General features: G+C 38.3%; 1 protein-coding gene across 6 annotated transcripts in view; it reads right to left on the bottom strand.

The window, feature by feature from the left end:
- Positions 1–26316, bottom strand: part of LOC145993918 (sodium-coupled monocarboxylate transporter 2-like) — a 386054-nt gene that overhangs the window by 46600 nt on the left and 313138 nt on the right. For all 6 annotated transcript variants that reach the window (XM_083129842.1, XM_083129839.1, XM_083129844.1 and 3 more), the window contains one exon: positions 18484–18653. In XM_083129842.1, the coding sequence (XP_082985968.1) occupies positions 18484–18653 (170 nt within the window). The remainder of the gene's footprint in view (positions 1–18483; positions 18654–26316) is intronic.

Raw genomic sequence — 26316 nt, 5'->3', positions numbered from 1 at the left:
CGGTCACTCCTGGACCTCTGTTGACCTCTCTCTGTGCTTGTTACTATTATTTCCTCTTGTATTCCACTTTCAATATCGTTTTCAATTTCGTTATTGAGGGGGAAGGGTGGTTCGGGAACTACTGGGTATCTAAAGAGTCTTTCATTAGGAGGCGGACTGGGGGGGGGGGGGGTTACAAACGGGTTGTGCAGAGTTATGCCATCAGGTAAATAGGTAAAAACACTTGGGGGAAGGTTGGGTATTTATGAGCTAAGTAGAGGCTGTGATGGTTGTACTGGTGTTTTAATGTGGTTCGAATCTAGATATATTTTGTTCTTTAATATGAAGTTTATGGTTCTTTCATTTCCCTGCATCGTGAAGGCAGAAGATTCTATATTATAACTCCATTAAGCCTTGTTTCCATGATAATGAAAAACTAAATATGCTGACCAAGGCAGTAATTTATTTTATTATAAAACATAAACTAACGTAACGTTTCAACCTTCTAGCAAGGTCTTCTTCAGACTCTGTATCAAGTACAAAAGTAACCCGATACAACGAGAAGGGTAATATATATACACAAACATTACTCCCTCCAGACTATTTAGAAAGTTGTTAGGAACTTTCTAGCAGATGACTTTCACTTTCCAACTTTACTTTCACCTAAAAGGCTAAACACAATTACTTCCATATAGAATGTGGTTGGACTTTTTAATCTCACTCTCTTTTCCCTTCATTTTTCTTCCTTTTCCTCTCCTCTTTTTCTCTTGTCCTTTCCACTCTTTCCAACATCTTCTTCCATTCTTTGTTTAACTTCAGTCCCCCATTCCAGTTCATTGTGTCTTCTTCGCCTTTCTTCTCTATTTCCTTGGCTTCCTTCCATTTTCTCACTAGCATTCTCTTCTCCCTTCCTATCTGCTTAGCCTCATCCCACTCTATGTCATGTCCTGTTTCTCTCGTGTGTTTAAATATTGCATTTCTCCCTCTCTTAAGTCGTACATCATCCCTATGTTGTTTCAACCTGTCTTTCAGCCTTTTTTTCGTTTCTCCTATGTACACACTCTGACATTCTTTACATTTTACTTCGTAGATAATCCCTTCTTCTTCCTCTTCTCTGTTTTCCTTTTTCTTCTTAGCATTCCTCGCTATTCCTAAGATGCTTCTCCCTCCCTTCCTGTAAGTTTTAATTCCTGCTTTTCTAAGCACTTTGCATATCTTTTCTGTGGTCTTCCCCATACTCCTTATTCCAAACCTTCTCTCCTCTTTTTCTTTCTCTTCTAATTCTCCCCTGCCCGTTTTCTTACTTCTTCTGTTTATGTCCAGTCTATCCTGCTTCTCATAGCCATTCTTTTCCAGCTGTTTCCATAGGCTATTTATTTTGCCTTCTTTTTCACATTCTTTCATGCATATTTTCTTGATTCTGTCCTCCATATTCTTTATAAAATTTATTTTTGTCACCTCACTTACATCACTTCTTTTGTGGCAGAATACCCCTGCTGCACACTTCTTCTGATGCCAAGCGGTTTCAATTTCTTGTCCTCTTTCCCTTTTCATCAATATATCTAGATAGCTTAACTTGTCTTCTTCTTCTATTTCAAGTTCCAATAATATCCCTCTTTCTTCATCTTGAATTTCTTTGGCAAAATTGTCAAGCTGCCTCTTCGTTCCCTTCCAAATGCCAAAACAGTCGTCCACATATCTGCAAAACAGAACCATTTTGTCACCTCCCTTTTCTATCACTTTCTTTTCCCATTCATTCATAACCAATTCAGCCAATGCTGGGCTTAGACTGGAACCTATATTTAGTCCTTCACTCATTAACATTATTTTATCTCCCATTATACTGTAACCGTTATTCCAAATGGTTTCCAGCGCCTTCACTACCCTTTCACTATCCCATTCTCCTATAATTTCTTGTCCCATTCTCTTTTTAATAATGTCCAAAACGTGTCCCCTCTTGATGCTCGGGAACATACTTTTCACGTCTAAGCTAAACATTGTCGTCTTCATCTCATTTAACTTAAGTCCTTTTATGAGGTCTACTACTTGTTCACTGTTCTTAACTGCTCTGCTTCCTTGCTGTGTTACTAACACTTCAATAACTTTCTTTAATTTCTTTTCTAAGGGTTCCAAAATATTGTTTCTGCAGTTCATTACTGGTCTTAACTTTATCTCCTCTTTGTGTATCTTTGGAAAGCCTTTCAAACTTGGTAGTCTTCCTGTCTCCTTTATGCATTTCTTGAATCCACTCCTCCTACAGTCTTTAATGATTCTTTCTTTTATAGTGTGTTCTTCACCTGTTCTTCACCTGTTCCTGTTCATCTGCTAGAAAGTTCCTAACAACTTTCTAAATAGTCTGGAGGGAGTAATGTTTGTGTATATATATTACCCTTCTCGTTGTATCGGGTTACTTTTGTACTTGATACAGAGTCTGAAGAAGACCTTGCTAGAAGGTTGAAACGTTACGTTAGTTTATGTTTTATAATAAAATAAATTACTGCCTTGGTCAGCATATTTAGTTTTTCAAGATTCTATATGTTCGAAAAACGTTTCTGGTAGTTTTATGTTTTGATAATTGTCCATTTTATTCTTCTCAATTTTGGCTAGCAGTAGCTTAATTTCTTTTATTTTCCTTTCCCTCTAAGCTACCGCTCTAGCCGCGTCACGGCGAAGACGGCTGGGAGTTTTCCTATTTTTGTTTTTCTTTGTCATTCTAAAATTCACGGTCGATTTACAATCCATAATCTGTCCTCTATATTAACCTTTGTAACTGTAACTTGTAAGTGGGGCAGTCCTTGCCATTACATTCTTTTTTCTTTTCATGCAAGGAATGCATATCTTTGGACCATCTTTTTTAGGACATTGCTCCTCCTTAGAATGGCTTTCCAGGCCACACTGGGCGCAGATTTCCTTTCCTTTACAAAACCGGCTCAAATATCCATAGTCGCAACATTTATTACACTTTGGGACGACAATGTAATCTTTAAGGGATAAGGACAGGAATGCGACGAAGATTTTTTCTTTTTTCAAAAGGATTTTTCTTAAATCTGGAGCCACCTCGAAGACACAGTGGCAGGTTGCCCTATTTCGTGGACCAGTCTTGAACTTCAAGTGAAACTTTTTAATGAACTCCTCCCAGGTCATCTTGTCTTTTAGGTTTAATAAATATATCTCCTCGTACAGATCAGTTTCTTCCTTTTGTGCAGGGACTTCGTACAGTATTAATAGTGGGTTCCTCTTTTTGGGGAGCTCTGCCCTGATTTTATGTTTGGCTAGTTCCCCATGGTTAATTATTTTGTCTGCCTCCTCTTTTGTATCTGTCTCCACAATCAGCATTTTGTTTGTTTGTCTCATTTGTTTAATCCTTATCCCGTCTCTGATGGGATTTATCACTTTTGTGAATGTTTCTTGAACCTTTTTTGCATCTTTATTTCTGTTCTCATCTGAAATGAAGACAGTGTATTTCAAATTTTGAACAGTTTTTTGAATTTGAGCTGCCCTTCCTGTTTGCACGATAGCTGGTGACGCCGCTGTTTGTGCGTAGGATGGTTTAGCGTTACCTTCTGTCTTTGCTGCACTTTGAAGTAAGTTGCAGGCGATTTTTAACGATTTGTTTTCAGCCACCGTCTCTTGATGAACCTGACCCATTTTGGCTACTATTTCGAGGATTGTTGATTTATTTTCAGGAGGAATGTTTCTATCTTTAGCTATAATGGTATTTAATTCGAGGGACAGCTTGATAAACAAGCCCAGTTGGATATCAGCCGTATCTGGAATATTATCCATTGCAACGTTCATTGTATCTTGACCAGCAGGAGCACCAACACTTGGGGAAGGGGGGGTCTGGGAGCCGTCACTCCTCACTAAGTTTTTTCTCTTCCTGGGATCCTCTAGAGTTTCTGGGGATCGTTTCCTTTTATCGTTCACCGCATTACACACGAGCAAGTTCAAACCGGATCGGTCCGAAACCGGGCCTCCTATTACAAACGAGGGAGTGTCATTCTGTTGTGATTTCTGACTTTGGGATGTTTGATGCTTCGAGCCCCCTTCTTGGGGCATTTGCAGTTTTTTCACTTTAGTGAAATTCAGAATTTATCGTCCTGGTTCAATAAACCGTATCGCATAACAGCATGCGGCTGTTTTGCTGACTGTTCAAAGTGCTTGGCATTAGCTTCCTCGAACGTGGGAAGATATGGAGGGCAGTTCACATAAGTAAAAAGTGTGTAAAAACACAGTACTTACCAGAATTCTCTGGGAGAGTATCCCTCCACCCTTCACCAACACACCAACACTCACACACACTCACATATACTCATTCCCAGTACACTGAAACGCATAAGTAGCCGTTATCTTGGAACGAAAAGGTGCAGAAACGCGGAGGTCGCGCACGTACGTCTGCTTTCCTTCGCGTCACTCTCGGAATGCCGTTTTGCTGAGACTAATGTATCTCTCTTGATTCTCTGCTGGGACTTCTATGTTCTCTGTATAATAACTAAGATGCTTAACCAAATGGTGGAATTCATAGCCACTGCCATTATGAAAGGATATGGGGACAAATTTGTCTCTCTGTATTTTGAGATTACAGCTATTACACAAGACCCCAAGATTCTTTCCTGTGAAATAACGATGGTGATAAACTTTTTTATTTTCATTTGTAAGATATAAATTGCACTGTGGGCAAATCTCAGTAGCATCATGTAATTGCTCTTCAGCAGCAGATAATGGTGCTCTTGGTTTTGACACAGAAAATACCATACCAATTTTTCTCACTTCTTTTATTTTTTTGGAAAAAGTGTTTGACAGCATTAGGTCCTCTGTATACCGCGTGAGGCACCTAAAAGTACCACCTGAAATAGCGAAGAAACCAGAAACAGTAGCGAGGTGAGGTTTGTGGGAAACAATAATATCAAATGGGGCTCGTAAATCGGAGGTATGGGGTGGGTCGAAAAATATCGACAAATGGGGCATCTGGAGCAAAGTCATATTTTTTAAAATGGAATGATATACAATAACATGCATAATATAAAAGAGCACACGCAGGGAAACACAACGCCGTTGGTCTCATGCATCTACTGTACATAGGAACGAAGATATACCCATGTGAAAATATGTAAACAAACTAACAACTGGCCCACTTGACCGTCAGTACCACGGCATGTAAGACTTATCAGGTGCCTGACAGAACTGCCTTTACGCAGAGCAAGTTTTGATAGCAGGTCCACGAGATCGTGTTAGTTCATAGCAAGCAGTCGTAGTGGTAAGAGCGAAGATTATGGTGTTCACAAACATAGAAAAAGCGGACATGATCCTGATTTATGGGGAATGCCGAAAGAATGCCTCAGAAGCCTACCGTGTGTACGTAGAGAGATATCCGGACAGACGACAGCCATCTCGACGTCTGTTTGGTAAGTTATTTATTAAATTAAGAGACACCGGAAGTGTAACACCATGAGCACGTGTTCGGAACAAGCCAACTACAGGTGAGGCAGGTACAACAAATGTTCTCGCCGCTGTTGCTGTGAATCCGCACGTTAGCTCCCGTGAAATTGCCAGGGATGCTGGGATGAGTCAGCGCGAAGTGTATTGCGCATTCTGCACACACACAAGTTTCACCAATTTCATATCTCCCTCCATCAGGAACTTCACGGGAATGATTCTGTGGACCGTGTTCGGTTTTGCACATGGATGTTACGACGCGACACACCTGATTTGTCACGTATCCTCTTCACTGACGAGGCAACTTTTACCAATCATGGAAATGTCAACTTAAGGAACATGCACTATTGGTCGGTGACAAATCCACATTGGCTTCACCAAGCGGAACGCCAGCGCCCATGGAGTGTGAACGTGTGGTGTGGTATAGTGGGTGAACATCTGATTGGCCCTTTTTTTATACAAGGGACACTGAATGCTGACCGATACATACAGTTATTACAACATGAACTGCCTGTACTATTGGAGGACATACCACTTCAGACAAGGAGGGACATGTGGTACCAACATGACGGGTGCCCAGCTCACAGTGCAAGACGCGCTACGGCATGTGTGGAAAATACATTTCCAAATCGTTGTATTGGACGTGGAGGGCCTGTCAAATGGCCGGCTCGTTCCCCAAATTTGTCACCGTTAGACTTTTTCCTGTGGGGAAAGCTGAAGGACATTGTCTACCGGGATGTGCCAACAACTCCAGAGGATATGCAACACCGCATCACTGCGGCCTGTAGGGACATTCACTACGAGATGCTACATTCTATGCAACGATCTTTGCGTGGGCGCCTCGTTGCCTGTATCGCAGCTGACGGTCACCACTTTGAACACACACTTTGACAGGTTTTCGCTTTTTATGCAGTGGTTCTTCGACATACTGTCATGGTCATTTTCATTATGCTGTAACACTGTCAAATACATGGTGCTGACGATGTCTACTGTATTTTTTCTTCCTTTAACACGTTCTGTCTTCATCTTGTCCAATGCCTTCCGACATCTCATACTTGTACATGCCGTGGTACTGACGGTCAAGTGGGCCACTTGTTAGTTTGTTTACATATTTTCACATGGCCATATCTTCGTCCCTATGTACAGTAGATGCATGAGACCAACGGCGTTGTGTTTCTCTGCGTGTGCTCTTTTATATTATGCATGTTATTGTATATCGTTCCATTTCAAAAAATATGACTTTGCTCCAGATGCCCCATTTGTCGATATTTTTCGACCCACCCCATACCTCCGATTTACGAGCCCCATTTGATATTATTGTTTCCCACAAACCTCACATCGCTACTGTTTCTGGTTTCTTTGCTATTTCAGGTGGTACTTTCAGGTGGCTCACGCGGTATATGTACAACGTTCATTAGGTTTTAATAAATTGCACCACACCACTACATAACCATAACTAGAAACCTCACGGGGTTGGTAAGGTGTAGTAGAAGAAATTTCAGGATCAGGATCTGAATAGTTGAATGGTTTGAGAAATGCCTCAAAATCTGCTATTATTATAGCTGGATGCTACAACAAAGCCTTGTGTGTTTTTGAATTTCTCAAACTCTTTTGCTTTAGGCATAATCATACGCACAGGCTTGTTTTCATCGCAGTATAGTTTGTGTTCTTCAAGTTTCTTGTTAGCGATTTCTGGATTATTAAATTTTACATAGTTTTGTTGAACTTGATTATAAAATATGGTCAAATGCGTATGACAAATCTTAATTTCATCCTCATGTTTGGTTATTTGACTTTTAACCAGACGAGAGACATTATGAAAAAGACAGTAATGGAAATTCTTGTCATCTGAAAAAAGAAACAAATCAATCTCAGTAGCATTATTATTATTATTGTTGGTGCTTATTCTGAGAGGGTATCCAAATTATTCTCTGTATAAGCATACACATTGATTGCCAAGAAAAATTATTTTGCCTGTTTTTCAAATTTTGTTATATCAGATATAGCAACAGGATATTGGATACCTGACATAGCATACTTAAACTGTATATAATGATGAACTAGCTGTGGATTCCTATCAACTGGGTAAAGTTTTGCCAAGATACACCACAGAAAAAAATTGTTGCTTTATTTTTTATATTGACCACTGCTTTCTTATTTTGAATATTTACTGGAAGAGGGACATAGGTAGAAGCATAAAGGGGTGAGAATTGACTTATTTTAATTTCCTAATTGTGTGGACTCCCACATAATTTCTATCCATATCCTTTATCCTCAAATTCCTCTTTTTTTGTAATTAGTGTGTCCATAAGCTGGGCATAGATTTGTTCCAAATTATCTATATCACTCAAATATAGAGCCTGGGTCTTTGAACAAAGGCAAAATGTATGACGTGTTTAATCAGGTTTCTCATATTCAGAGGATGGAGTAGTATTAAACTTGATAGTATTATTTGTCTGGCTGGTTTATGGTTGACATTTGCAACTCATCTTCTTATGTCTGTTCATATGGGGTATGCTAATAAGAGTTGTACAATCTGAACAGGGTTGGGTTGGTAATATAGGATTTTTGGGTTGGCCAGTGCATATTGCCATGTGTTTTGACAAATTTGTTTTAGATATAAATTTACCACAGTTTTACAATTAGGATTTACCATTGTTTTTATTTGGTATTTATATATACATTTTTCCGGATATGTCACAACTTAAGACGGTGTCAATATTTCAATCTCACTTGGAGATAATATATTTAGCACAAATACTTTTAAAAATTGGATAGAAACTAATCTTCGCTTAAGTGTATCAAGAATAGTAAATTATTTTGGGTAATGGTTATTATATATTTTATGCTTAAGTGTATCAAAAATAGTAAAATATTTTGGGAATTAGTATATATATATATATATATATATATATATATATATATATTGCTAGAAACGCAAATGTTTGCCTCAAAAATAATAAAATATTTTGTATATTAATAGAATTTACATCAACAGCACACATTTACACTTGCAAAAACTTACTACAACAACTCTCAGTAACAACTACTTTTTAACAACTGATGGCAATGCCCAAGCAAAACCTATATATATATATATATATATATATATATATACACTTTCAACCAATCAGCAGGTGGTTACGTGACTCTGACGGGACATTCCCAAGCTAGTTTAATTTTCGGGATATTCCCGAATTCCACAGGTAATTCATATCTCAGACCAAATACCTCAGACCATTAACAACCACCTTGAACTCAAAAAGGTCATGCATTCATTCCCACTAAGTAATAAAGATCACGCAGGTAGGAGAAAATTCTACTAATGACATATAGGGGGAAAACCAAAGGATAATATACAAAACCACTTAGTTGTCACAAACAAGATAATTTATCAATGACATTACCCTATTGCATGAGTACATGAGAAATGTATCACTAGCAGACAAACATTTATGCTATTTGCAGGAAAATTCCAGATTAGATCAATAGATGTGCATGTAGGGTGCAGATCAAACAGTATGTCCCAAAAGTCATATACATTTTTCCCTACGTTGACTCACAGCAAATGAGGATAAAAGACAGGGTGTGTTAAAAGTAGTGTTAATTCTCTTTATTGGTAACCAAATAGTCATTTTTTCTATATCTAATGAACTACTTTAAGTAGAAGCAAATATAATAGTTTTTTATTATAACTAAGAAACTATGTTAGGTAAAAAAATATTCTTAAACAAAACTAGTCACCTGTTTGGAGCATAAATTAAATACACTCCCAACCAATCAACAAAGTGTCACTTGACCCCAAGAGTAGAATATATTTAAGATAGATATTGAAGAATGTTAATCACCATAGTACGAAGGTTCGTAGCATGGTTAGGTAATTTGCTACACCTATAAATTAGCTAAATCCAGAAGATATGGAAATATAGCTTAATTTTGGCCAAAATAGACCATAGTATCAATTGATCTTAGACAAGGTTGTTGCTAGAATTCTCTCGTACCTACTACTGGTGAAGCCTTCTACGATGTATTTTTTGGGAGGCCCATGGCTTTTCACGATGTTTTTAAACCTCATGGGTCCTTTTTCGAGGTGTTTGAGGGGTCCTTGGCCCTCGGCGTAGCGTTTCACGATGTGTTTTTTTTTAGAAGCTCATATGCTTTATAGGATGTGTTCTTAAAGGGTCCTCGGCATAGTTTTCACGATGTTTTCTCAAAGCGGTTCTGGTGAGTCCCTTATGGGGCCCTTTCACGCGATAAACTAACCTACAAGGGGGCAGAAACACACTAGCGACTCTGGCAATATATTTTTTTTACCTATGTATGCATGCAAAAACTCGCCTCTTGCAAAAAACTTTTAGCATCTTCCACGGGGGTAAAAGTTACAAGCTTTTTATAAGTTTGCAGTTTTTGGTGTAAAATAATAAGAGACATTATAAGCTTGTAATGGTTGTTCTAGTACTTGAACTTGAATTTTTATTGCTTAATTTGTTTTATAAACATGAACACATTAAAGCTCCTCCGTCACTCTCTCGTCCTTCCCGTCGTGGACGAAAGTCTTTCTGTGACAAGGATGAAGCTGCAAATTTCACCTTCCTTGTTTTCAATCGCCTTTCGAAGGTGTTTATCTGTTTTTTTATAGGTAATTTGTTTTCTCCCGATTAGATCGAATATCAGTTTCTTCTGGTGTTTTGTGCCGTCCCCAAGAAAATCTCTTATAAATAACATACTTTTTAATTCTCGTTGATTTTCTGCAACATACAACTAACTTATCATGCCAGCACGAAAAAAATGCGACAAGTGTCAAGCCAGTGTCGACAGTTCTTGTTGGACCCGACACCAACGTAATTGCGCACCGGAAGAAAAATTGTTGCCCAGCAAACCCTGTCCTTAATGCAGAAAGAAAATTAGTATTATAAACCTAAAAAGGCATTATAAGATTTACAAAGCATCACCTAATTCTACAATTACCGAAGCAGCAACGACTAGTCAAAAAGCAAAATCCCCTCTGCAACTAATGCACCCAAGCCAAAACAGAAAAGTTGCCGGTTACATTCAAACTACGTACGTCGAACTGCTTTCGGTACACAACTCAAAGACTTCTATAATTTCAGATAAGACGCATGCTCTGACACCAGTAGCGCCTTGAGTGAAATGAAATCTTCAGTAGTGGACCTTCTGAAAAACAAATCGAAAGCAGCACGATTAAATTTTATGTTATTCTATCTCCTGAATATTGGAATTCCGATGGTGTGATAGACACGTTCCCTAATCGCTCAAAAATCCAAACTCTATATTGGCCGATATTAGTAATCTGAACGTAATTTACGATCGTCTAATTAACGAAATGGTTAAAAGGAACAAAGAATTCGAGGCTTATGGTTCAGGTTAGACATTGTGCGAAGCTTATCATGATTTAGATGTTAAAGTGAGTCATTTCACACCCCTTTCGGGAACCTCTCACTTATTACAGCTGAAATTGAACCAATTCAAGCAACTTTCGGCGTCTAGTTGTATTCCCCTTCCACCTAAAATTCAAAATAAGAAAGCCGTGTTAAATATACAGAACAATGACAACAAATGCTTTTTCTTGTGTGTCTTGGCACGTCTGCATTCGATTATCAGTCAAATCATCCAGAGCAGGCTGGACAGTACAAGCAGTATGAGATCGAGCTTAAAAGTGCAATGTCTAATATCAAATACCCGGTTGTTATTTCTGATATAGCGATGTTCGAAACCTGGGCACGAGACGGGGAAGGCAATCACTTAGCAATAAATGTGTTTTCGTATACATCGGACAAGCTCACAATATATCCTCTTAGGATAAGCAATGTTAATGATGACAAGACCACTGAAATCAACCTGCTCCTCATTGCAGACAATGACAAGTTCCATTATTGCCTCATTCGTTCACTCTCCCTGTTGATCGGAGGTCAAACAAAAACGTATGAACACCATATTGAGGTTTCTTCAAGATGCTTAACCTTGCTCGATGGTCAAAAACAACTCAACCACCGAAAATACACTGGACATCAAATTGCAGCTCAAAAACGTGCCGAACACAAAATCTATTGCGGCGACAACAAACCCCTTGCGTATGATTTTGCCGGAATCAAATAAGGTTTAGGAATTCAGAATGCCAGTGCAATGTTAGAGCATCCGGTCATTATAATTTCAGATTTTGAGGCCTTCTTCAAACCACTCTCCTATTGTGAACCAGACTCCGAACTTTCTTCCGCCACATCTTACCAGTTACACAAAGCATCCAGTTTCGGATACATGGTTGTGTTGCGTGATTCACCAGATAAAACAAATGCACCTTATGTATATTGTGGACCTGTTGCTGTCCAACGCTTCTTGGATAAATTGGATGAGGAGGTTAGAAAAATTGGTAGCGTGTTGCATAAATCGTAATCGATGCTTCTGTTATCTGCTACCCAATTACAAATTTACGATGCAACTGTTGTCTGTCCAGTGTGGGATTCATGTTTCACAGTTGATAATTGGAAAGTATTCCACCATGATCATTTCACCGTAAGCTATATCAGTCCATTATGTAATACCTGTAATCTCAAAACTCCAAGACCCAAAAGAAGATTCTTCCCCATATTTTTTTCACAATGGGCCTCCCCCATGGCGCAGTGGCATCATTGCCTTGTAATCAAGGGGTCCCTGGTTCGATACCCGGTGGAGGCACAAGTGGTTCGGATCCCACTTTAAACTGTAGGTCCAATCCGAATTAGCCTTACTATGCATAAAGTGGACTTAAAACACCAACTCAACCAACCTACCTACAAGTATGTGACCGACACTTCCAAGTTTGAAGATGAATCACTTCCTCCACAGTCAACGTTTTACAGTCGACTCAAATATTACGGATGAAGAATACCAACATGATCATTTGATATGGAACAAATTACGGTGTAGGACACTTGGTGAATATCATATCGCGTACCTGAAATTGGATGTGACGATCCTTGCTGATGTGTTTCAAGCTTTCCGTGAAGTGTCAATAAATATTTACAAGTTTGACCCGGCATACTTATACAGCCTTCCTGGTTTGGTGTGGTCGGCCATGTTGCTTCAAACCAAAATCAAACTTGAATTGCTATCGGACGTAGACAGGCTTCTCTTTATCGAGAGAGCTATACGTTAGGGAATCGTTCAATGCGCACAGAGGTATGCCAAAGCAAACAACATTTATATGTCTGAGGATCAATTCTATCCAAATCGAACCTCAACATATATTTTCTACATCGATGTCAACAATTTTTACGGACACTCCATGATGCAGAAACTTTTGACTAATCATGAAGATGAGGATGACAAAATGTTCCATCGTTCCGGTAAACATTTCATCATTTGAGAAACCTTTTAAGAGAGAGGGAAAGGCATTCGATGTTTGCAATTCAACATTATTTAACGACAACAGTATTTCGTGCAAAACAATATTGTCCATGTGAAAAAATCTCGATTCTATAATCCATCACATAATCACACACACACACATACACACCGAAGGGTGAAATGGACTATAGGTTATAAGTACATACTTCTTCTATGTGCAAGTACACTGAACTGAATTATGCAAATTACACTAAAAAAACATCGTAATGTCACCTTTCCACTATATTTGATTATATTTTGCCATCTCTCACAGTGGGCACATCTTTACTCTTTCCGCACCGTAAAAGATAATTACATTTTTTTGTTTTTTCATATGCATGTGTGAAGGAGATTGATTCTGTTATATCTCCAGTATTTAATCACAGCAGCAAAAGGCACTCCATTAACTTCACAACAGACGTTAACTATATTTTGCATACATACAGAAGTAGAAAGTTACGCCCTGAAGCACAGTTCCGTTGTCAGAAGATGGTATACAGTGAGACACGATGCCTCCTTATTCACATCATCGCTGTTTACAATGGTATAGGAAATACAAAAAAATTGAACATGAGAGAGCAGTGGAATAATTTTTTTTTTTTTATTTCAATGAGAACAAAAATTTACAGTCTATGCTTTGATTCTGGACGTCAGTTAATTTGCACCCCCTCAAAAACATTGTCTAAAAAGCTCGGTCCTATCTGGAGAGAGGAGATGAATGTACAGAAGTAAAAAAATATTGTAACATTGATATGTGTATATTCAGAGAACAAGTTTTAACATCTATGGACAATACTGTAATATGACTATTAGAGAGAGTCACGTCCATATGCAAAGTGTAAAGTGTTTTCTTCTTAAATTTATTTTTCTCTCACTGGCTCAACGTGAAGATGAGGATTCGAAGATATACATAACGTCCATGCTCGAGGCTCTGTTCATTCAGGTAGCGTCATACGTATAACATCTTTAATTTCCTAACGGTCCATTTCCATTTCTGTAAGGGCATTTTTAGATATGTACAGTCTACAAGGAGTACCTGTCTGATGTGACCCCTGTTACTGTCTCTGTGCCCTCTTTGTTTCCAACTTCCAGTCTTATAGTTAAGAATCATTTGTACACTAATTCATACCCGTTGGGTGATATGTAAATATATTCTGTAATACTGAAAACACAGCCATGATGATGATTCGAGCAAGCATGTAAAAAAGAACAACTTATTGTTAATAACATGGAAACACACACACTTACCACAGCAAAAATTGCTTCAACTTACGAGACAGGCGTATGCAGGACAAATTGTCAAATTGTTTAGTCACATGTAAAATCATATTTCATCACAGAGGCAAAGGGGTAAAAAAGAAACATTTCTCTCCTTCCCGGCATTTAGCCATCTTCAAAAATTCTCGTTCACACAGTGAGCCTTTTAGATAGCCTGTGAATCGTGACTAGCAAAAAAAAAATTAAAAAAAAAAGAATTGAAGTCGACATGTGAATTATCCCTTATGGTCTCTCCCTCTCCCTTCTTCACATGCATGTTGCATATCACGCTCGCACCACTAAGCTCACAAAATAACATCCATCCATTGCCAGATTGTACTCAAGGCACGCAAAATGAAAAAAATTTACAACTGCATAGGTCGAAGTTCATTACGTGGAAATAAGCTTCATTAATTTTTTTCAAAGTCCATCTTATGCCAGGGACTGGATTTACAGTTTATAGTGGCATGTGCATTCCCCAGATATCAAACTCGGGACTTCTTGTTTACAAGACAGCTAAATGAAATAGGTCTGTAAAAAAAAAATCGTCAGTTCATATGACAAATTTTCTTGTGAAGTACGCGCAAAGTCCCTTTGCTCGTTGTCCGTGCTGAAGTTTTATGCTGTTTGACCTAACAGGATTCGAATCCCTTGGTGGTCGAGCTTTTGTCGAGTATACCTTGCATTCCACATTTACAAACAATACTGTTTACAATATTACATTCGCTAGAAAGTGCAATGCAGTAAATTTTCCTTTTTATAGACGTTTTGAATAAGTTATGTAATAATTTTGGACGCCAGCTAATTATCATAGCATCACATTCCTGTCCATGTCCTATCACTAGAGACCTATCACTCTCTTCCGCTGCTGGTGTAAAAGGCAGAAAGAAAAAATAAACATTCCGACCTTCAGATTTTGTGTTTCATGTTGGAAACGTCAATAACCATCATGGCATGTTGTAGGTTTATGGAAAATAATAAGAAATACATTATCACACCCCATAGCTTCAAAACAATTCTACCCACTGGGTAGTTCTTAGTGTCCTTGACAGATACAGTTAGCAAAGTGTAGAGAAGTAAGTTATCGAATCACATACTCTTGGCGTGATGTGGTACAGAAATGCATTGTTATAGCTTCAGGAAATTGCATTGGGTTGTAACAAGAACACACACACAGGCTGGGAAAAAAAAACGGTTTGCACAGTCTATAATGTATAGAACAATCCCTCAAGATTTTTTATATTTAGAAGGGAGGCTGAGAGTGAAAACTACTATCCCTGCACAAATTGTTGCATACTTGAAGTTAATGAATTGATAGATTTATTCTGGACATGCAGTTTTTATAGTGACGTGCACCTTCACCAGGTTTCGAAGATTCTAAATTACAAGAATACACTAGAATACACATGTATTATTTGTGATAATAGGATAACACCGTGCTCGAATTGTGAGGACTGGAAGAGAGATAATGCAGATGGGTGATATGATATTAAAAATAAAATGTTACATGACCTGATCAGTTGATCTCCTTGACTCCGGTCATCTTCGAGGTTAGCTTCTATCGCGAAAGAGAGCTCAAATTTTTAAAAAAATCTTCATTATCACGAGTTACAAAATAGGATATAAGGGGAGTGGGAGAAATGTGAAGTAGGTTTATAAGTGGCATAACAGAGAGCGATAAATAACACCTAAAAGTATCAATATGCACAACTTATTTGTTATCTGTTGCCAGAGTGGCCACTGTGTGTTTATCCCTATAGGCTAATTTACCCCATGGGAGATAGCAAGACATTATTTTTGCAAGAGGCGAGTTTCTGCATGCATACATAGGTGAAAAAAAATATTGGCAGAGTCACTAGTGTGTTTTTGTCCCCTTGCAGATTACCTTAACGTGTGACAGGGCCCCATATGGGATTCAACAGGACCCCTTCGAGAAAACATTGTGAAAAACTTTGCCAAGGACCCCTTTAAGAACACATTGTAAAAAGCATATGAGCTTCTAAAAAACACATCGTCAAACACTACGAGAAAGGACCCATGAGGTTTAAAAACATCGTGAAATCCATGACCCCCCCCCCAAAAAAAATCATCGTAGAAGACTACACCGAGGGTCCTTCGTTCTTGTGATGAGATTCGTACAAATGATGACTGTAGAAGTGGACTTTTCCACGTACGTACTCGTACATGGTGACTTTAAAGCGGGGTTATTTACGTATGTGCGAACAACCAAAAGGAGGATAAACAACCGAAAGGGGGGAGCAGAATTGGCTAATGTACAATACTACTCCAAACACTTACCCTTCAAAAGAATTTGTTGATACAGACGATAGAGTCTCATTGCACACGCAGCCATCAACAGAGACGGGCTACTGCAGATAAACGATTAGCCCTTCTTCTCTTGCGAGTTGTGCCTTGATTGCGATCATCATCATGCTCACAAACACTTACCCTTCAATATAAGTTGTTGATACAGGCGTTAGAGTCTCATTGCACATGCAGCCATTAACAGAGACGGAATTCTTTGATAATTGATTAGCCCTCCTCTTGCGAATTGAGCCTTGATTGCGATCCAGAAAAGAAAAATCAAGCTCATAATCACTACATACACTTACTTACCATTCAGAAGACGTTGTTCGTGTAGCTTAGGGTTACCAGATAGCTATAACGGAATTGTAGGCCATTCTGTCGCAAAATGTAGGACATTAAGTTAAAATGTAGGACACAAAACATCCTCAATAAATAATACATATTTCTATAGAACACGTTAGAAAGTAATTGAAAAATGACACTTTTTAGTTTTAGAAATGAATTCTAATGAATTTTTAAATGCAAAATTTGAAAACTTGCAATCATACTAAATAATGCACCTCTTACTACATGATTTAAGCGCTACTTCTCAGAGGAACCAATGTTTCTAAAAAAATCAGGTTTAGTCAAAATATATTTATGTTAGAGTGGACAGTCAAACTCTTTTGTATTATAGCGAACAGTACCAAACATTTTACAGACTTTATGAAAAAAATAATTTCTCTAATGAGTCTATTGTGTTGATGGTAATGAAAGTAGTCTCTCAACATTTGCATTATGACCTGCAATGGCAAACAAATCTTCAGCAATTATCATAATTTGAAATAGTTCCAGAAGTTTCATCATGGGTAGTTTTTAGTTCAATAACAGAATGTCTACCAAAATAACACATTCAGAATTCAAGACTTTTTCTGAACTTTTCTTGATCTTTTTTCCGTTTTATTAACATTCATTTATTCTACCCCAACTTAGGTAAAGTTTTATATAAGTAATTAAGAAATAAATATGTATTTAATAGAAACCCCTACCAAAGGGCCAGTTAAGATGAAAACTGATGCTGTATTTAAGAAGAGAATTAGACCTGTTTTATCTATTAATATTTCCTGAACTGTTTTTGGTAGACTAGCAAGGCTTTGACATCTGGACTCACAGCCAGTATAATCTTATGTGGGGCTCGTGTTATCATCCCTGTATGTTTGTGACTGTCCCTTCACCCATCTGATCTTTATCCTCATTAGCCAAAGGGACAGAAAAAGTGAAGTAAAATAAACAAAATCGACCATCAGTCATTGGGATAGCAAAACGTCTTTACCACAAAAATAATTTATTTCCTTTTTATTGACTTCTTGACCTACTTGTTGATTTTTTTATTTTTTCTTGACTTCCATGACTTTCTTGACTGGTAGACACCCTGAATAACTCTGTTCTCTATACATCCTGCTTTACAATCAGTATACTGAACAAGAAATTCCGCTCAGGCACTGAACAGTGACATCATCAGAAAGTGGTCAGAAAACTTTGTTCAATAATTGCTTCCGTTTTCCCGTTTGTTTTCTAACAGGAAAAAGTTTTTTATTTTTCGACAATGACTGAATCAAAATAAATTTCACTATTGAGTTTGAAAGCGCAGTCCATACACTTGTAACTTGCATGATTTTTTTTGTTACGTATTTTCCTAATTAATATTATGTGACGCTCAAAGTGTATGACATTTATGATATTTTTCAAATTCCTCCCGGACGCATGACATGAGGCTAAAATGTAGGACATTTGCAGGAAAAACCGGAAGTCTGTTAACCCTAGTGTAGGCATTACAGTATCATTGCACACACAGCCATTAATAGGGACGGGCTTCTTCGGATAGAATATTTTCCTTCTTCTCTTGTGAGTTGAGCATTGATTGCGATCCAGAAAAGGAAGCCCATGCTCACAATCTCTCCAGACACTTACTTACAGTTCAGAAGAAGATGTTGCTGTAGGCGTTAGAGTCTCATTGTACATGCAGCCATTAACTGCGACGGGCTTCTTTGGATAGCGATTTTCCCCTCTTCTCTTGCGGGTTGAGCCTTGATTGCGATCCAGAATAGGAAAATCATGCTCATAATCACATCAGACACTTACCCTTCAGAAGAAGTTGTTGGTGTAGGCGTTAGAGTCTCATTGCACATGCAGCCATCAACAGAGACGGGCTTCTTCGGATAAACGATTAACCCTTCTTCTCTTGAGAGTTGAGCCTCGATTGCGATCCAGAAAACGAAAATCATGCTCGCTATTACTCCAGCCGATGCTCCCTAGGAAGTATAACATATTCATCACAAAAAAAACTATACATTTAATATACGATATAAACCATAACATTCAGTGAAAGGGTGTGAGATCTACTTAAGTTCATTACAAACATTGTTTAAAATATGCATGTAAATTTGAATCAAAGGATTCTCGAGGAATTTTCAATGCGTAGTCAGGATTTTGCTTCCTATTAACTAATGCGGTTTCCAATTTAATGTAGTGTTTTAGTTTCTTAAAAATGAATTACGCGAATTGGTATTGTATGAGTGATATTGATAGGATTAGATTTGGGAACAAGCCCTGATCAAATGTCTTACGAACTAGAAGTGAAAACTTGCAGTCATAAAAGACTATAACGATTTATTTAAATTACTTTTTTTTACACTTTCTCTAATTTTGACTTCCACGTGTTTAGCGTGAAACTACCCAATAAAGGTGGTAACAAATATTTATTAGTCATTCACATTCGTAATTATTGAGGGACAAATGTTTGTGCTTATATGTAAATGAACTTAGTTTTGAATGTTCTCTTTTAATGTTCTGTGATAGGCGCTGCGTGAACTTTACCACTGATCCGTTTATTTGGCGATATGAGCATGCACGTTAAACGCCTCTGTTCGATTAACCTGTTATTTTATGTTGAAGTGTCGTTAGTGGTTTTTTTTTTTTTTTTTTTTTTTGTATTTTGTAAAACGGTCCTGCGAGGTCAACAGATATTATTATCGAAAGCATTTACATTGTTACCAAAGGCTATTTGAAATTTAATTTGGTTTCTCTGCCATGTGGTTCTTGCGATATTTACCTTCTCAATATATTATAATTTTCAATTGGAGGTTGGAAACTTTACAAGCCAAGCGAGTTGGACACGCCGAGAAAAATATGACATCAGCGTAGTTCGGATTTCTGCCACGCACCTGGTCTGCCACTAAGACTACATAACCAGCGAGAGCAGAAAGTGTGTAGTTAGAGACCCAGTTTGTTCACTGACTTCTCCAGTAAACGATTAACTATTTTTGACATATCCACTCCCTCGATCGACAATAGTCTTCATTACCAGATTACGTACTGGACATGTCCGCACACCTTCACATTTAGCAGAACTAGTAGACAGTAGCGGCTTCTGCCTATTCACACATTCGCATGTTCCTTCGAAACATCAAGTGTTCCCACGCCGCTTCATCAAGAGAGATGATGGAGAAGCCTGGAATCAGTGATATCAACCCGCGTAGACCGAGCCGCGCTTGAACACAAAGTTAGTTTCGCTCTTGCAGCAGTCGCTTAGAGAATGCTGATTGGGTCTTTTGGCTTGGGCGCCGTGTCAGGGAAGGTTGCATCATTTAGGAAAGTCGTGAACGCAGCGATCGGTGTGTTAGCAAATGTAGTGTTGCAAACTCATTCCTTTGGAGATCGTGTGAGGCAACCCATACATCATTGCAAATTGAGGGATTTCTTTTAGAAATGGGAAATTTTGATTGTATATTGTCCCTCCCATTCTGTCCCGAGCATGACTGGGAAAGAAAAGGAGGAAGAGGGGGGGAGGGCAACTGAAACCCAAATAAGTGTTTTAAACATGCCTTTGCTTAGTGAATCTTGGCCAAAATAAACGGTCTCTGTGGTGCAGTAGCCGAATTATCAACCCACGCGGAGGGGACGTGCATCAAATAATCAGCTGTCTGACTATTTGATGCACGTTCAAATGTCGTCTGTTACTGCATTGTAAAATTGTTTAGCGTTGTGAAAAGGTCATACGTGTTTCAGTGCAAAGTGTTTGATTTCAAGATGAATAGGGAAACTGTACATAGCAAAAGCAGAGACTTAATATTTAAAGTTGTTGAATGTTTGGAGGGAAGTTTGCTACACAGCCTGTAGCAACTGCAGCAATATATGGATACGGCGGAAGGGAAGGAAAAATTCTGAAGTATGAAGCAGGGCAGTGTGAACTGAGTAAGTAGTGTAATTTTCTTTAAGATGTATTATTCTCTTGATTTCGCTTGATTTGCTTGGTTCGATCAGTTTGCCATTAGAAATAAACAACGGCTAGATAGATCACAAGTAATTTCCTCCATGTTGTAGTTGAATTGTCTTCTTTGGTGTATGCCAAATCTCCTTGTTCATTAATATCAACGGAGCGAGGGAGGAAGTTTTTACGAAATATTTTGCAAATTGATAATAGTATTGACATTTTAGATTGGTATTTCTGTTTTGAGTGATTTTATCAGGTTATCGAATGCTGAATTACATATTGCACAATAGCATCGCTCTTCTTGTGGTTGGCTGGATAATTTCCGAAATATTTAAAAATTGTAAAAAAAAACGTGTTATAAGAATCATGAAATATAACTCTGTCCTAGCCTCATTTCCAGTGAAAGGTGATCGAAAGTTGGGTTGCAAAATATATTAAGAATTATTATGTAAGCAAAACAGGTGCGAGTATTTCATAGGATTGGAATAACACTTCTGGACGTGAGACTGAAGTGCACACCCATAGAGTCAGACCACAAGCCGCCACTGGAACTAGGTATAAACCAACAAACAAACTGTTCATGTGGTCACGATACCCTGGATGCACAACACCTCTTTTCAGAATGCCCGGAGTTCATAACCCAACAGAATATCTTATATGATGATTTTATTCCGAGAAAAATTCCACTGCCTATTTCACTTACTTTCCTTTTAACCAATCTATCGCCATCCATAATTTGGATGTTGTATGGCTACGCGAGAAAATGTCGAATTACCATATAAACAATTACATATGTGAAACAAAAACAAATTCAATGATTACTTTATTAATAACATTGTGTCGTGACTAGTGCGTGACTCACGTGTGTTATGGTTCAATGTTCAACTTGAAGAAATTGCTACAAGGAACAGGATCGCTGACCAAAGCCAACAGTCAATTCTTTGCAGGGTCAAAAAAAAAGGAATGGAATGGAATTCCTATTTTTGAGGAAGCAGGAAAAGTATTTAAAATCCTTCCCTTGACTCATTTTCATCCAACAGGCCGGTAATTGCCCCGAGTTGATACCTTCCTGGAGATGAAGCCTGTTCGAAAAAGGTATTTGAAAGCTTTATAAAGTCTCTGCTTGACTCATTCTCACACAACATATCGGTAGGTGCCCCTTTCTCGAGATGAGGCCTGCTCGAAAAAGGAATTTAAAAGCTTTATAAAGTCCTTGCCTTGACTCATTCTCACCCAACATATAGGTAGGTGCCCCGAGTTGATACGTACATTCCTGAAAATGAAGCCTGCTTGAGAAAGGTATTTGAAAGCTTTATAAAGTCCTTGCCTTGACTCATTCTCACCCAACATATAGGTAGGTGCTCCGATGTCATACTGTAGTGTAGTTTTATTATTATTATAATTTTGGGCTTTTCGTTATTTTTTTTTCAGTTAGAAGTTCGTAGGATTTTTCTTTATCTTCAAAGTCACACCCAGTCCCTTGCTTGGCATGCAAGAGGGAGAACCGCGCCCCTTAGGCAATTCACACTGGCTAGGATGTTCTCTTTGTTATTTTTCTTCTTTTTTGGTGGATTAGTGTGTGTGTGTGTGTGTGTGCGTTAGAGCCACTGGAGTGATCAGCATCACTCCCCTGACCGCCTTTCCCCCAGGTACCCATGTTATTCGACGCTGGGTGGGCGCCGGGGCCGTTTCCACCGTTAGAAAAGTTCCCGGATTTGAACCGGCCGGGGATCGAACCCGGGACCTTTAGCATGTTAGTCAGACGCGTTACCGACTGAGCCACCGTATTATTATACTATTAATATTAACTTAATAATACTTAATGAGACTCGGTGAAGTACACAGACTCCTCTCAGGTATACAGGGATAGTGTTAGGCAAAGACAATATTCACAGCACAGAGAAATAAAACCACATTACTGCAGTATGTATAAACTGAAAGGTTTTATTCTTTTTTTATTGCAATTATAATGCAAATATACTTGAGACGAAGGCGAAGATTTCGCTTTGTCGATGAATTGACTCAACTAAAATGCATAAACTCAATGCGTGGTTATCGACAAGCCTATGATCACATAGGCCTAGCTGCACCCCGAACTACCATACCAAGATGTATGCACAACACCGAGGAGTTCTTTTTAATTTTAATAGCTTCGTCGATCTGTGGCGAAAAAGTGTTATATTTCTTCTCGCTTTTATACTAGTTCGAGAATACAGATTCAAGTACAGATGAATCACTCACTATTTACAAAAAGATTCTACGAATAAAACTGACATCTATGCATGTTTAGAAATACAAATTCGTATAGTGCACTCTCTCAAACAAAGATACATTAAATTACCCATAATGTGGCATAAAATAGAATAAACAATAAACAAAAGATATACATTACAAACAAGGTGCATTATTACATATAATAACAAAGAAATTATGCTTTCCTTCACAAAAATAAACACATTAATGACATATTTTCTACTGGTGACGTCACAGAAAAATGTGGATCATATAAAAAACTTAAAACAAATCAGACGATGTCGCCGAAACATCAGCAAACCTAGGGGAAGGTAAAAGGAATCTGGGACCTGGAGCTGTGATCAGTGCCCTCCTTATCCCCTCCAACAATGGATCACAACCACCCCCTCAATCTAAAGGAAGAGCAGTGCGTGAGTGAGGAAGTGATTCTATGTACGGCGCACCGCATAAGTGACGAATGGTAAGGGATCCTGATAAACTTTACTTATGGCCACAACTTACATAAGGGTTACTTATTACTTATATTTGTGTTGTATGTGCTATGCCGTGTTATTTGTACTATATATTTCTTTATTACCAGTAATAATCGGTTTACATGTTCAGAGCAAAATTCAAGTTCTTTACATATTGCCCCCCACAATACCTTTTTGGAGATAAGGCCTGCTCGAAAAACGTATTTAAAGAAAAGGCTTTTTAAAGGTTTATGAAGTCCTTGATATGAACCTCACGGCTCATATCCATGTGCCGTTAATTATTCTGGATTATTTTATATTAGTTGGTTCTTGTTATGTGATTATTAATATTTCGTATTTGTAATATTTTATATTTAATAATTTTTGATAAATAGAAAGATTATTACTAGGCTTACAATCCACTAATATTTCCTTTATTGTAACAATAAGTGTAAACGCGGCCTAATGTAATAAACCACGTTAATTTTCTGACCGAATCTTTAATATAGGATATGTAAATCTGTGTTCTTTCACGGCAGAAAAATGTTTATGATTAGATTGACATAGATTTCATTTAGCAACAATGGGAAGATCGAATCTGTTCTTTTAAGTTTAATGTATTCAATAAGGTTTAAGTTGCAACGGGCAATGATTCGAGATTAGTCTTGATAAACAGAGGAATCGGTCTCCTTATACAATTTTATTTGGTTTTACTGCAACGTGGAAATTAGTGAAACTTTGATATTGAGATTGTGAATATAGACATTGATGAGCATTCAGTTTTTAGAAATGTCCCGAGTCGCGCTGTGCAAATTACGTAATGCTTAACAAGTGAGCATCGATTGGAAATGCATATAAATAGATGCGGAGATTAGTTTGCACGCATTCCATCAGCGTCAGCTCTACGATATAAACATCTAATGAAACTTGGGGGGAATAAAGATACCTGTATTTCGCCAAGCACATTTATACTTCAAAATTTATAATGTTATGGGACGACAGGTTAGGATCGGCTGAAATTCTTTGAGGTTAATGACGCCTGCCTATTGGACATGTATTTGTCACTGTTGACCCATATGTTCTCATTCTTACAAATAAATGATAGAATTTCAAATCTTCGAACTTTATTTTGACCTTCTTCAAACTTTATTCAACGCCAACTTATTTGGGCAAGGAAGAAAGACTAGACATGTAATGCAATGTCTTTAGTTTTTCAATGGAAAATGTTATCATTGGCGTGTATCTTGATGCAAGCTCTGTCTACTAACGTTTCTCGATCCCAAGTACTCGGTGGAGCCCGTAGATTCTATTCTGCTTAAATCCTGCCCGTATTGACATCGATACTCGTGACACATTTTGGTCGCAATACTGTAGGAAGGGGCACGTACGAAAGTTTTTGTCTGCTACTGAATAGTAGGCCGTAAGCTTCGTCTACGGTTGCAAAAACGACAGGGTTCTCTTCCCTGGTACGGCTTCCTCCTAGCAACACACATACACACGTAACTATTCCCCGCACATATATAGGGTCTTTCATTAAGAGTGATACTTTTTAAAATTGTAATTTTCAGTTTATAATATATTTTTTTGTGTGCTTCCAGGTGTGAAAATATCCAGCACAATTTGCAGTTTCATCATGCAGCGACTCACGCTTCCTGAACATTTAGAAATCATTATTTTTTTTTACCAAAGTGGCAGCTCAGTTGTGGGTGCTCATCGTTTGTTCACCATCACCGTTTCTCTATTCAGGCTATATGCCACACTGTTGCCAAGTTTGAGCGGGATTTCACTCTACACGACCAGAAGCCACCAAGAAGACAACATAAAGCACAAAGTGAGAACAATATCGCAGCAGTAGCGGCCAGTATTGAGGAAGAGCAGAATGTGTCAGTTTCAAGACGATCTCAACAGTTGCAGCTATCTGAGACATCAACTTCGTGAATCTTGCGAAAGGATTTGGGCCTGCATCCATACAAAGTTGTATTGAGTCAAGAGTTGAAGCCAAACGGTCACAGATTGAATCGTGAGTTCGCTGATTGGGCCGTACAGCAGTCGGAAACTGATCCTGATTTCAGTGGAAAAATCATCTTCTCAGACGAGGCTCATTTTTGTCTTAGTGGCTTCGTTAATACGCAAAATTGTCGTTATTGGAGCGAGAAGAACCCACAAGTGGTCCATGAGGTGCCATTGCATTTAGAAAAACTCACTGTGTGGTGCGGTTTATGGCGTGGCGGCGTCATTGGACCTTATTTCTTTCGAGATGATGAGAGAAGAACCGTTACCGTCAATGGCAACAGCTACAGATCCATGTTACGTGAATTTCTGTGGCCAGAACTTGAGACCATAGATATTGAAAACATGTGGTTCCAGCAGGATGGCGCTACGTGCCATACAGCTGATGCTACGCTCGATTTGCTGAGGGAGAAGTTTGGCGATTGGATCATCTCAAGACGTGGATGTGTGAATTGGCCGCCACGGTCGTGTGCTTTAACACCCATGGATTTTTTCTTTGGGGCTACATCAAAGCCCAGGTTTATGCTGACAAGCCACGAACTTTGGAACATTTGGAGGCGAACATTCGTCAGGCTATCGCAGACATAACGCCACTAATGTTGGACAGAATGATTAACAATTGGAGCCATCGTGTGCGGCAGTGTGTTCAAAGCCGTGGTGGACATTTGAACGATATTTTGTTCAGAACATAACTGCAATGTCTAAGCTTCAAAATAAAGCACAATTTATTTTGATACGTTGAGTGGTTTATATTTTTTTCAAATTTTAAAAAGTATCACTCATAATGAAAGACCCTTTACATATTTGGATTTTTTCCATGGAGACATGCAGCAAATTAGAAATCTGGATTCGTCGAATCGAATATTAAGAAACAGGGGATTCTGTATTTTTTAAAATTCAGGATATTCATGGATTGTAAATTGTAACTGAGTGTAATGTAAGCTTGCATATGTATTGGAAATAAACCATCTCCTGGATAAAAATGAA

This window comes from Lepisma saccharinum, chromosome 10 (assembly GCF_977018435.1).
Source record: "Lepisma saccharinum chromosome 10, izLepSacc3.1, whole genome shotgun sequence".
Classification (NCBI taxonomy): domain Eukaryota; kingdom Metazoa; phylum Arthropoda; class Insecta; order Zygentoma; family Lepismatidae; genus Lepisma; species Lepisma saccharinum.
This window is presented reverse-complemented; position numbering and strand designations above follow the sequence as displayed.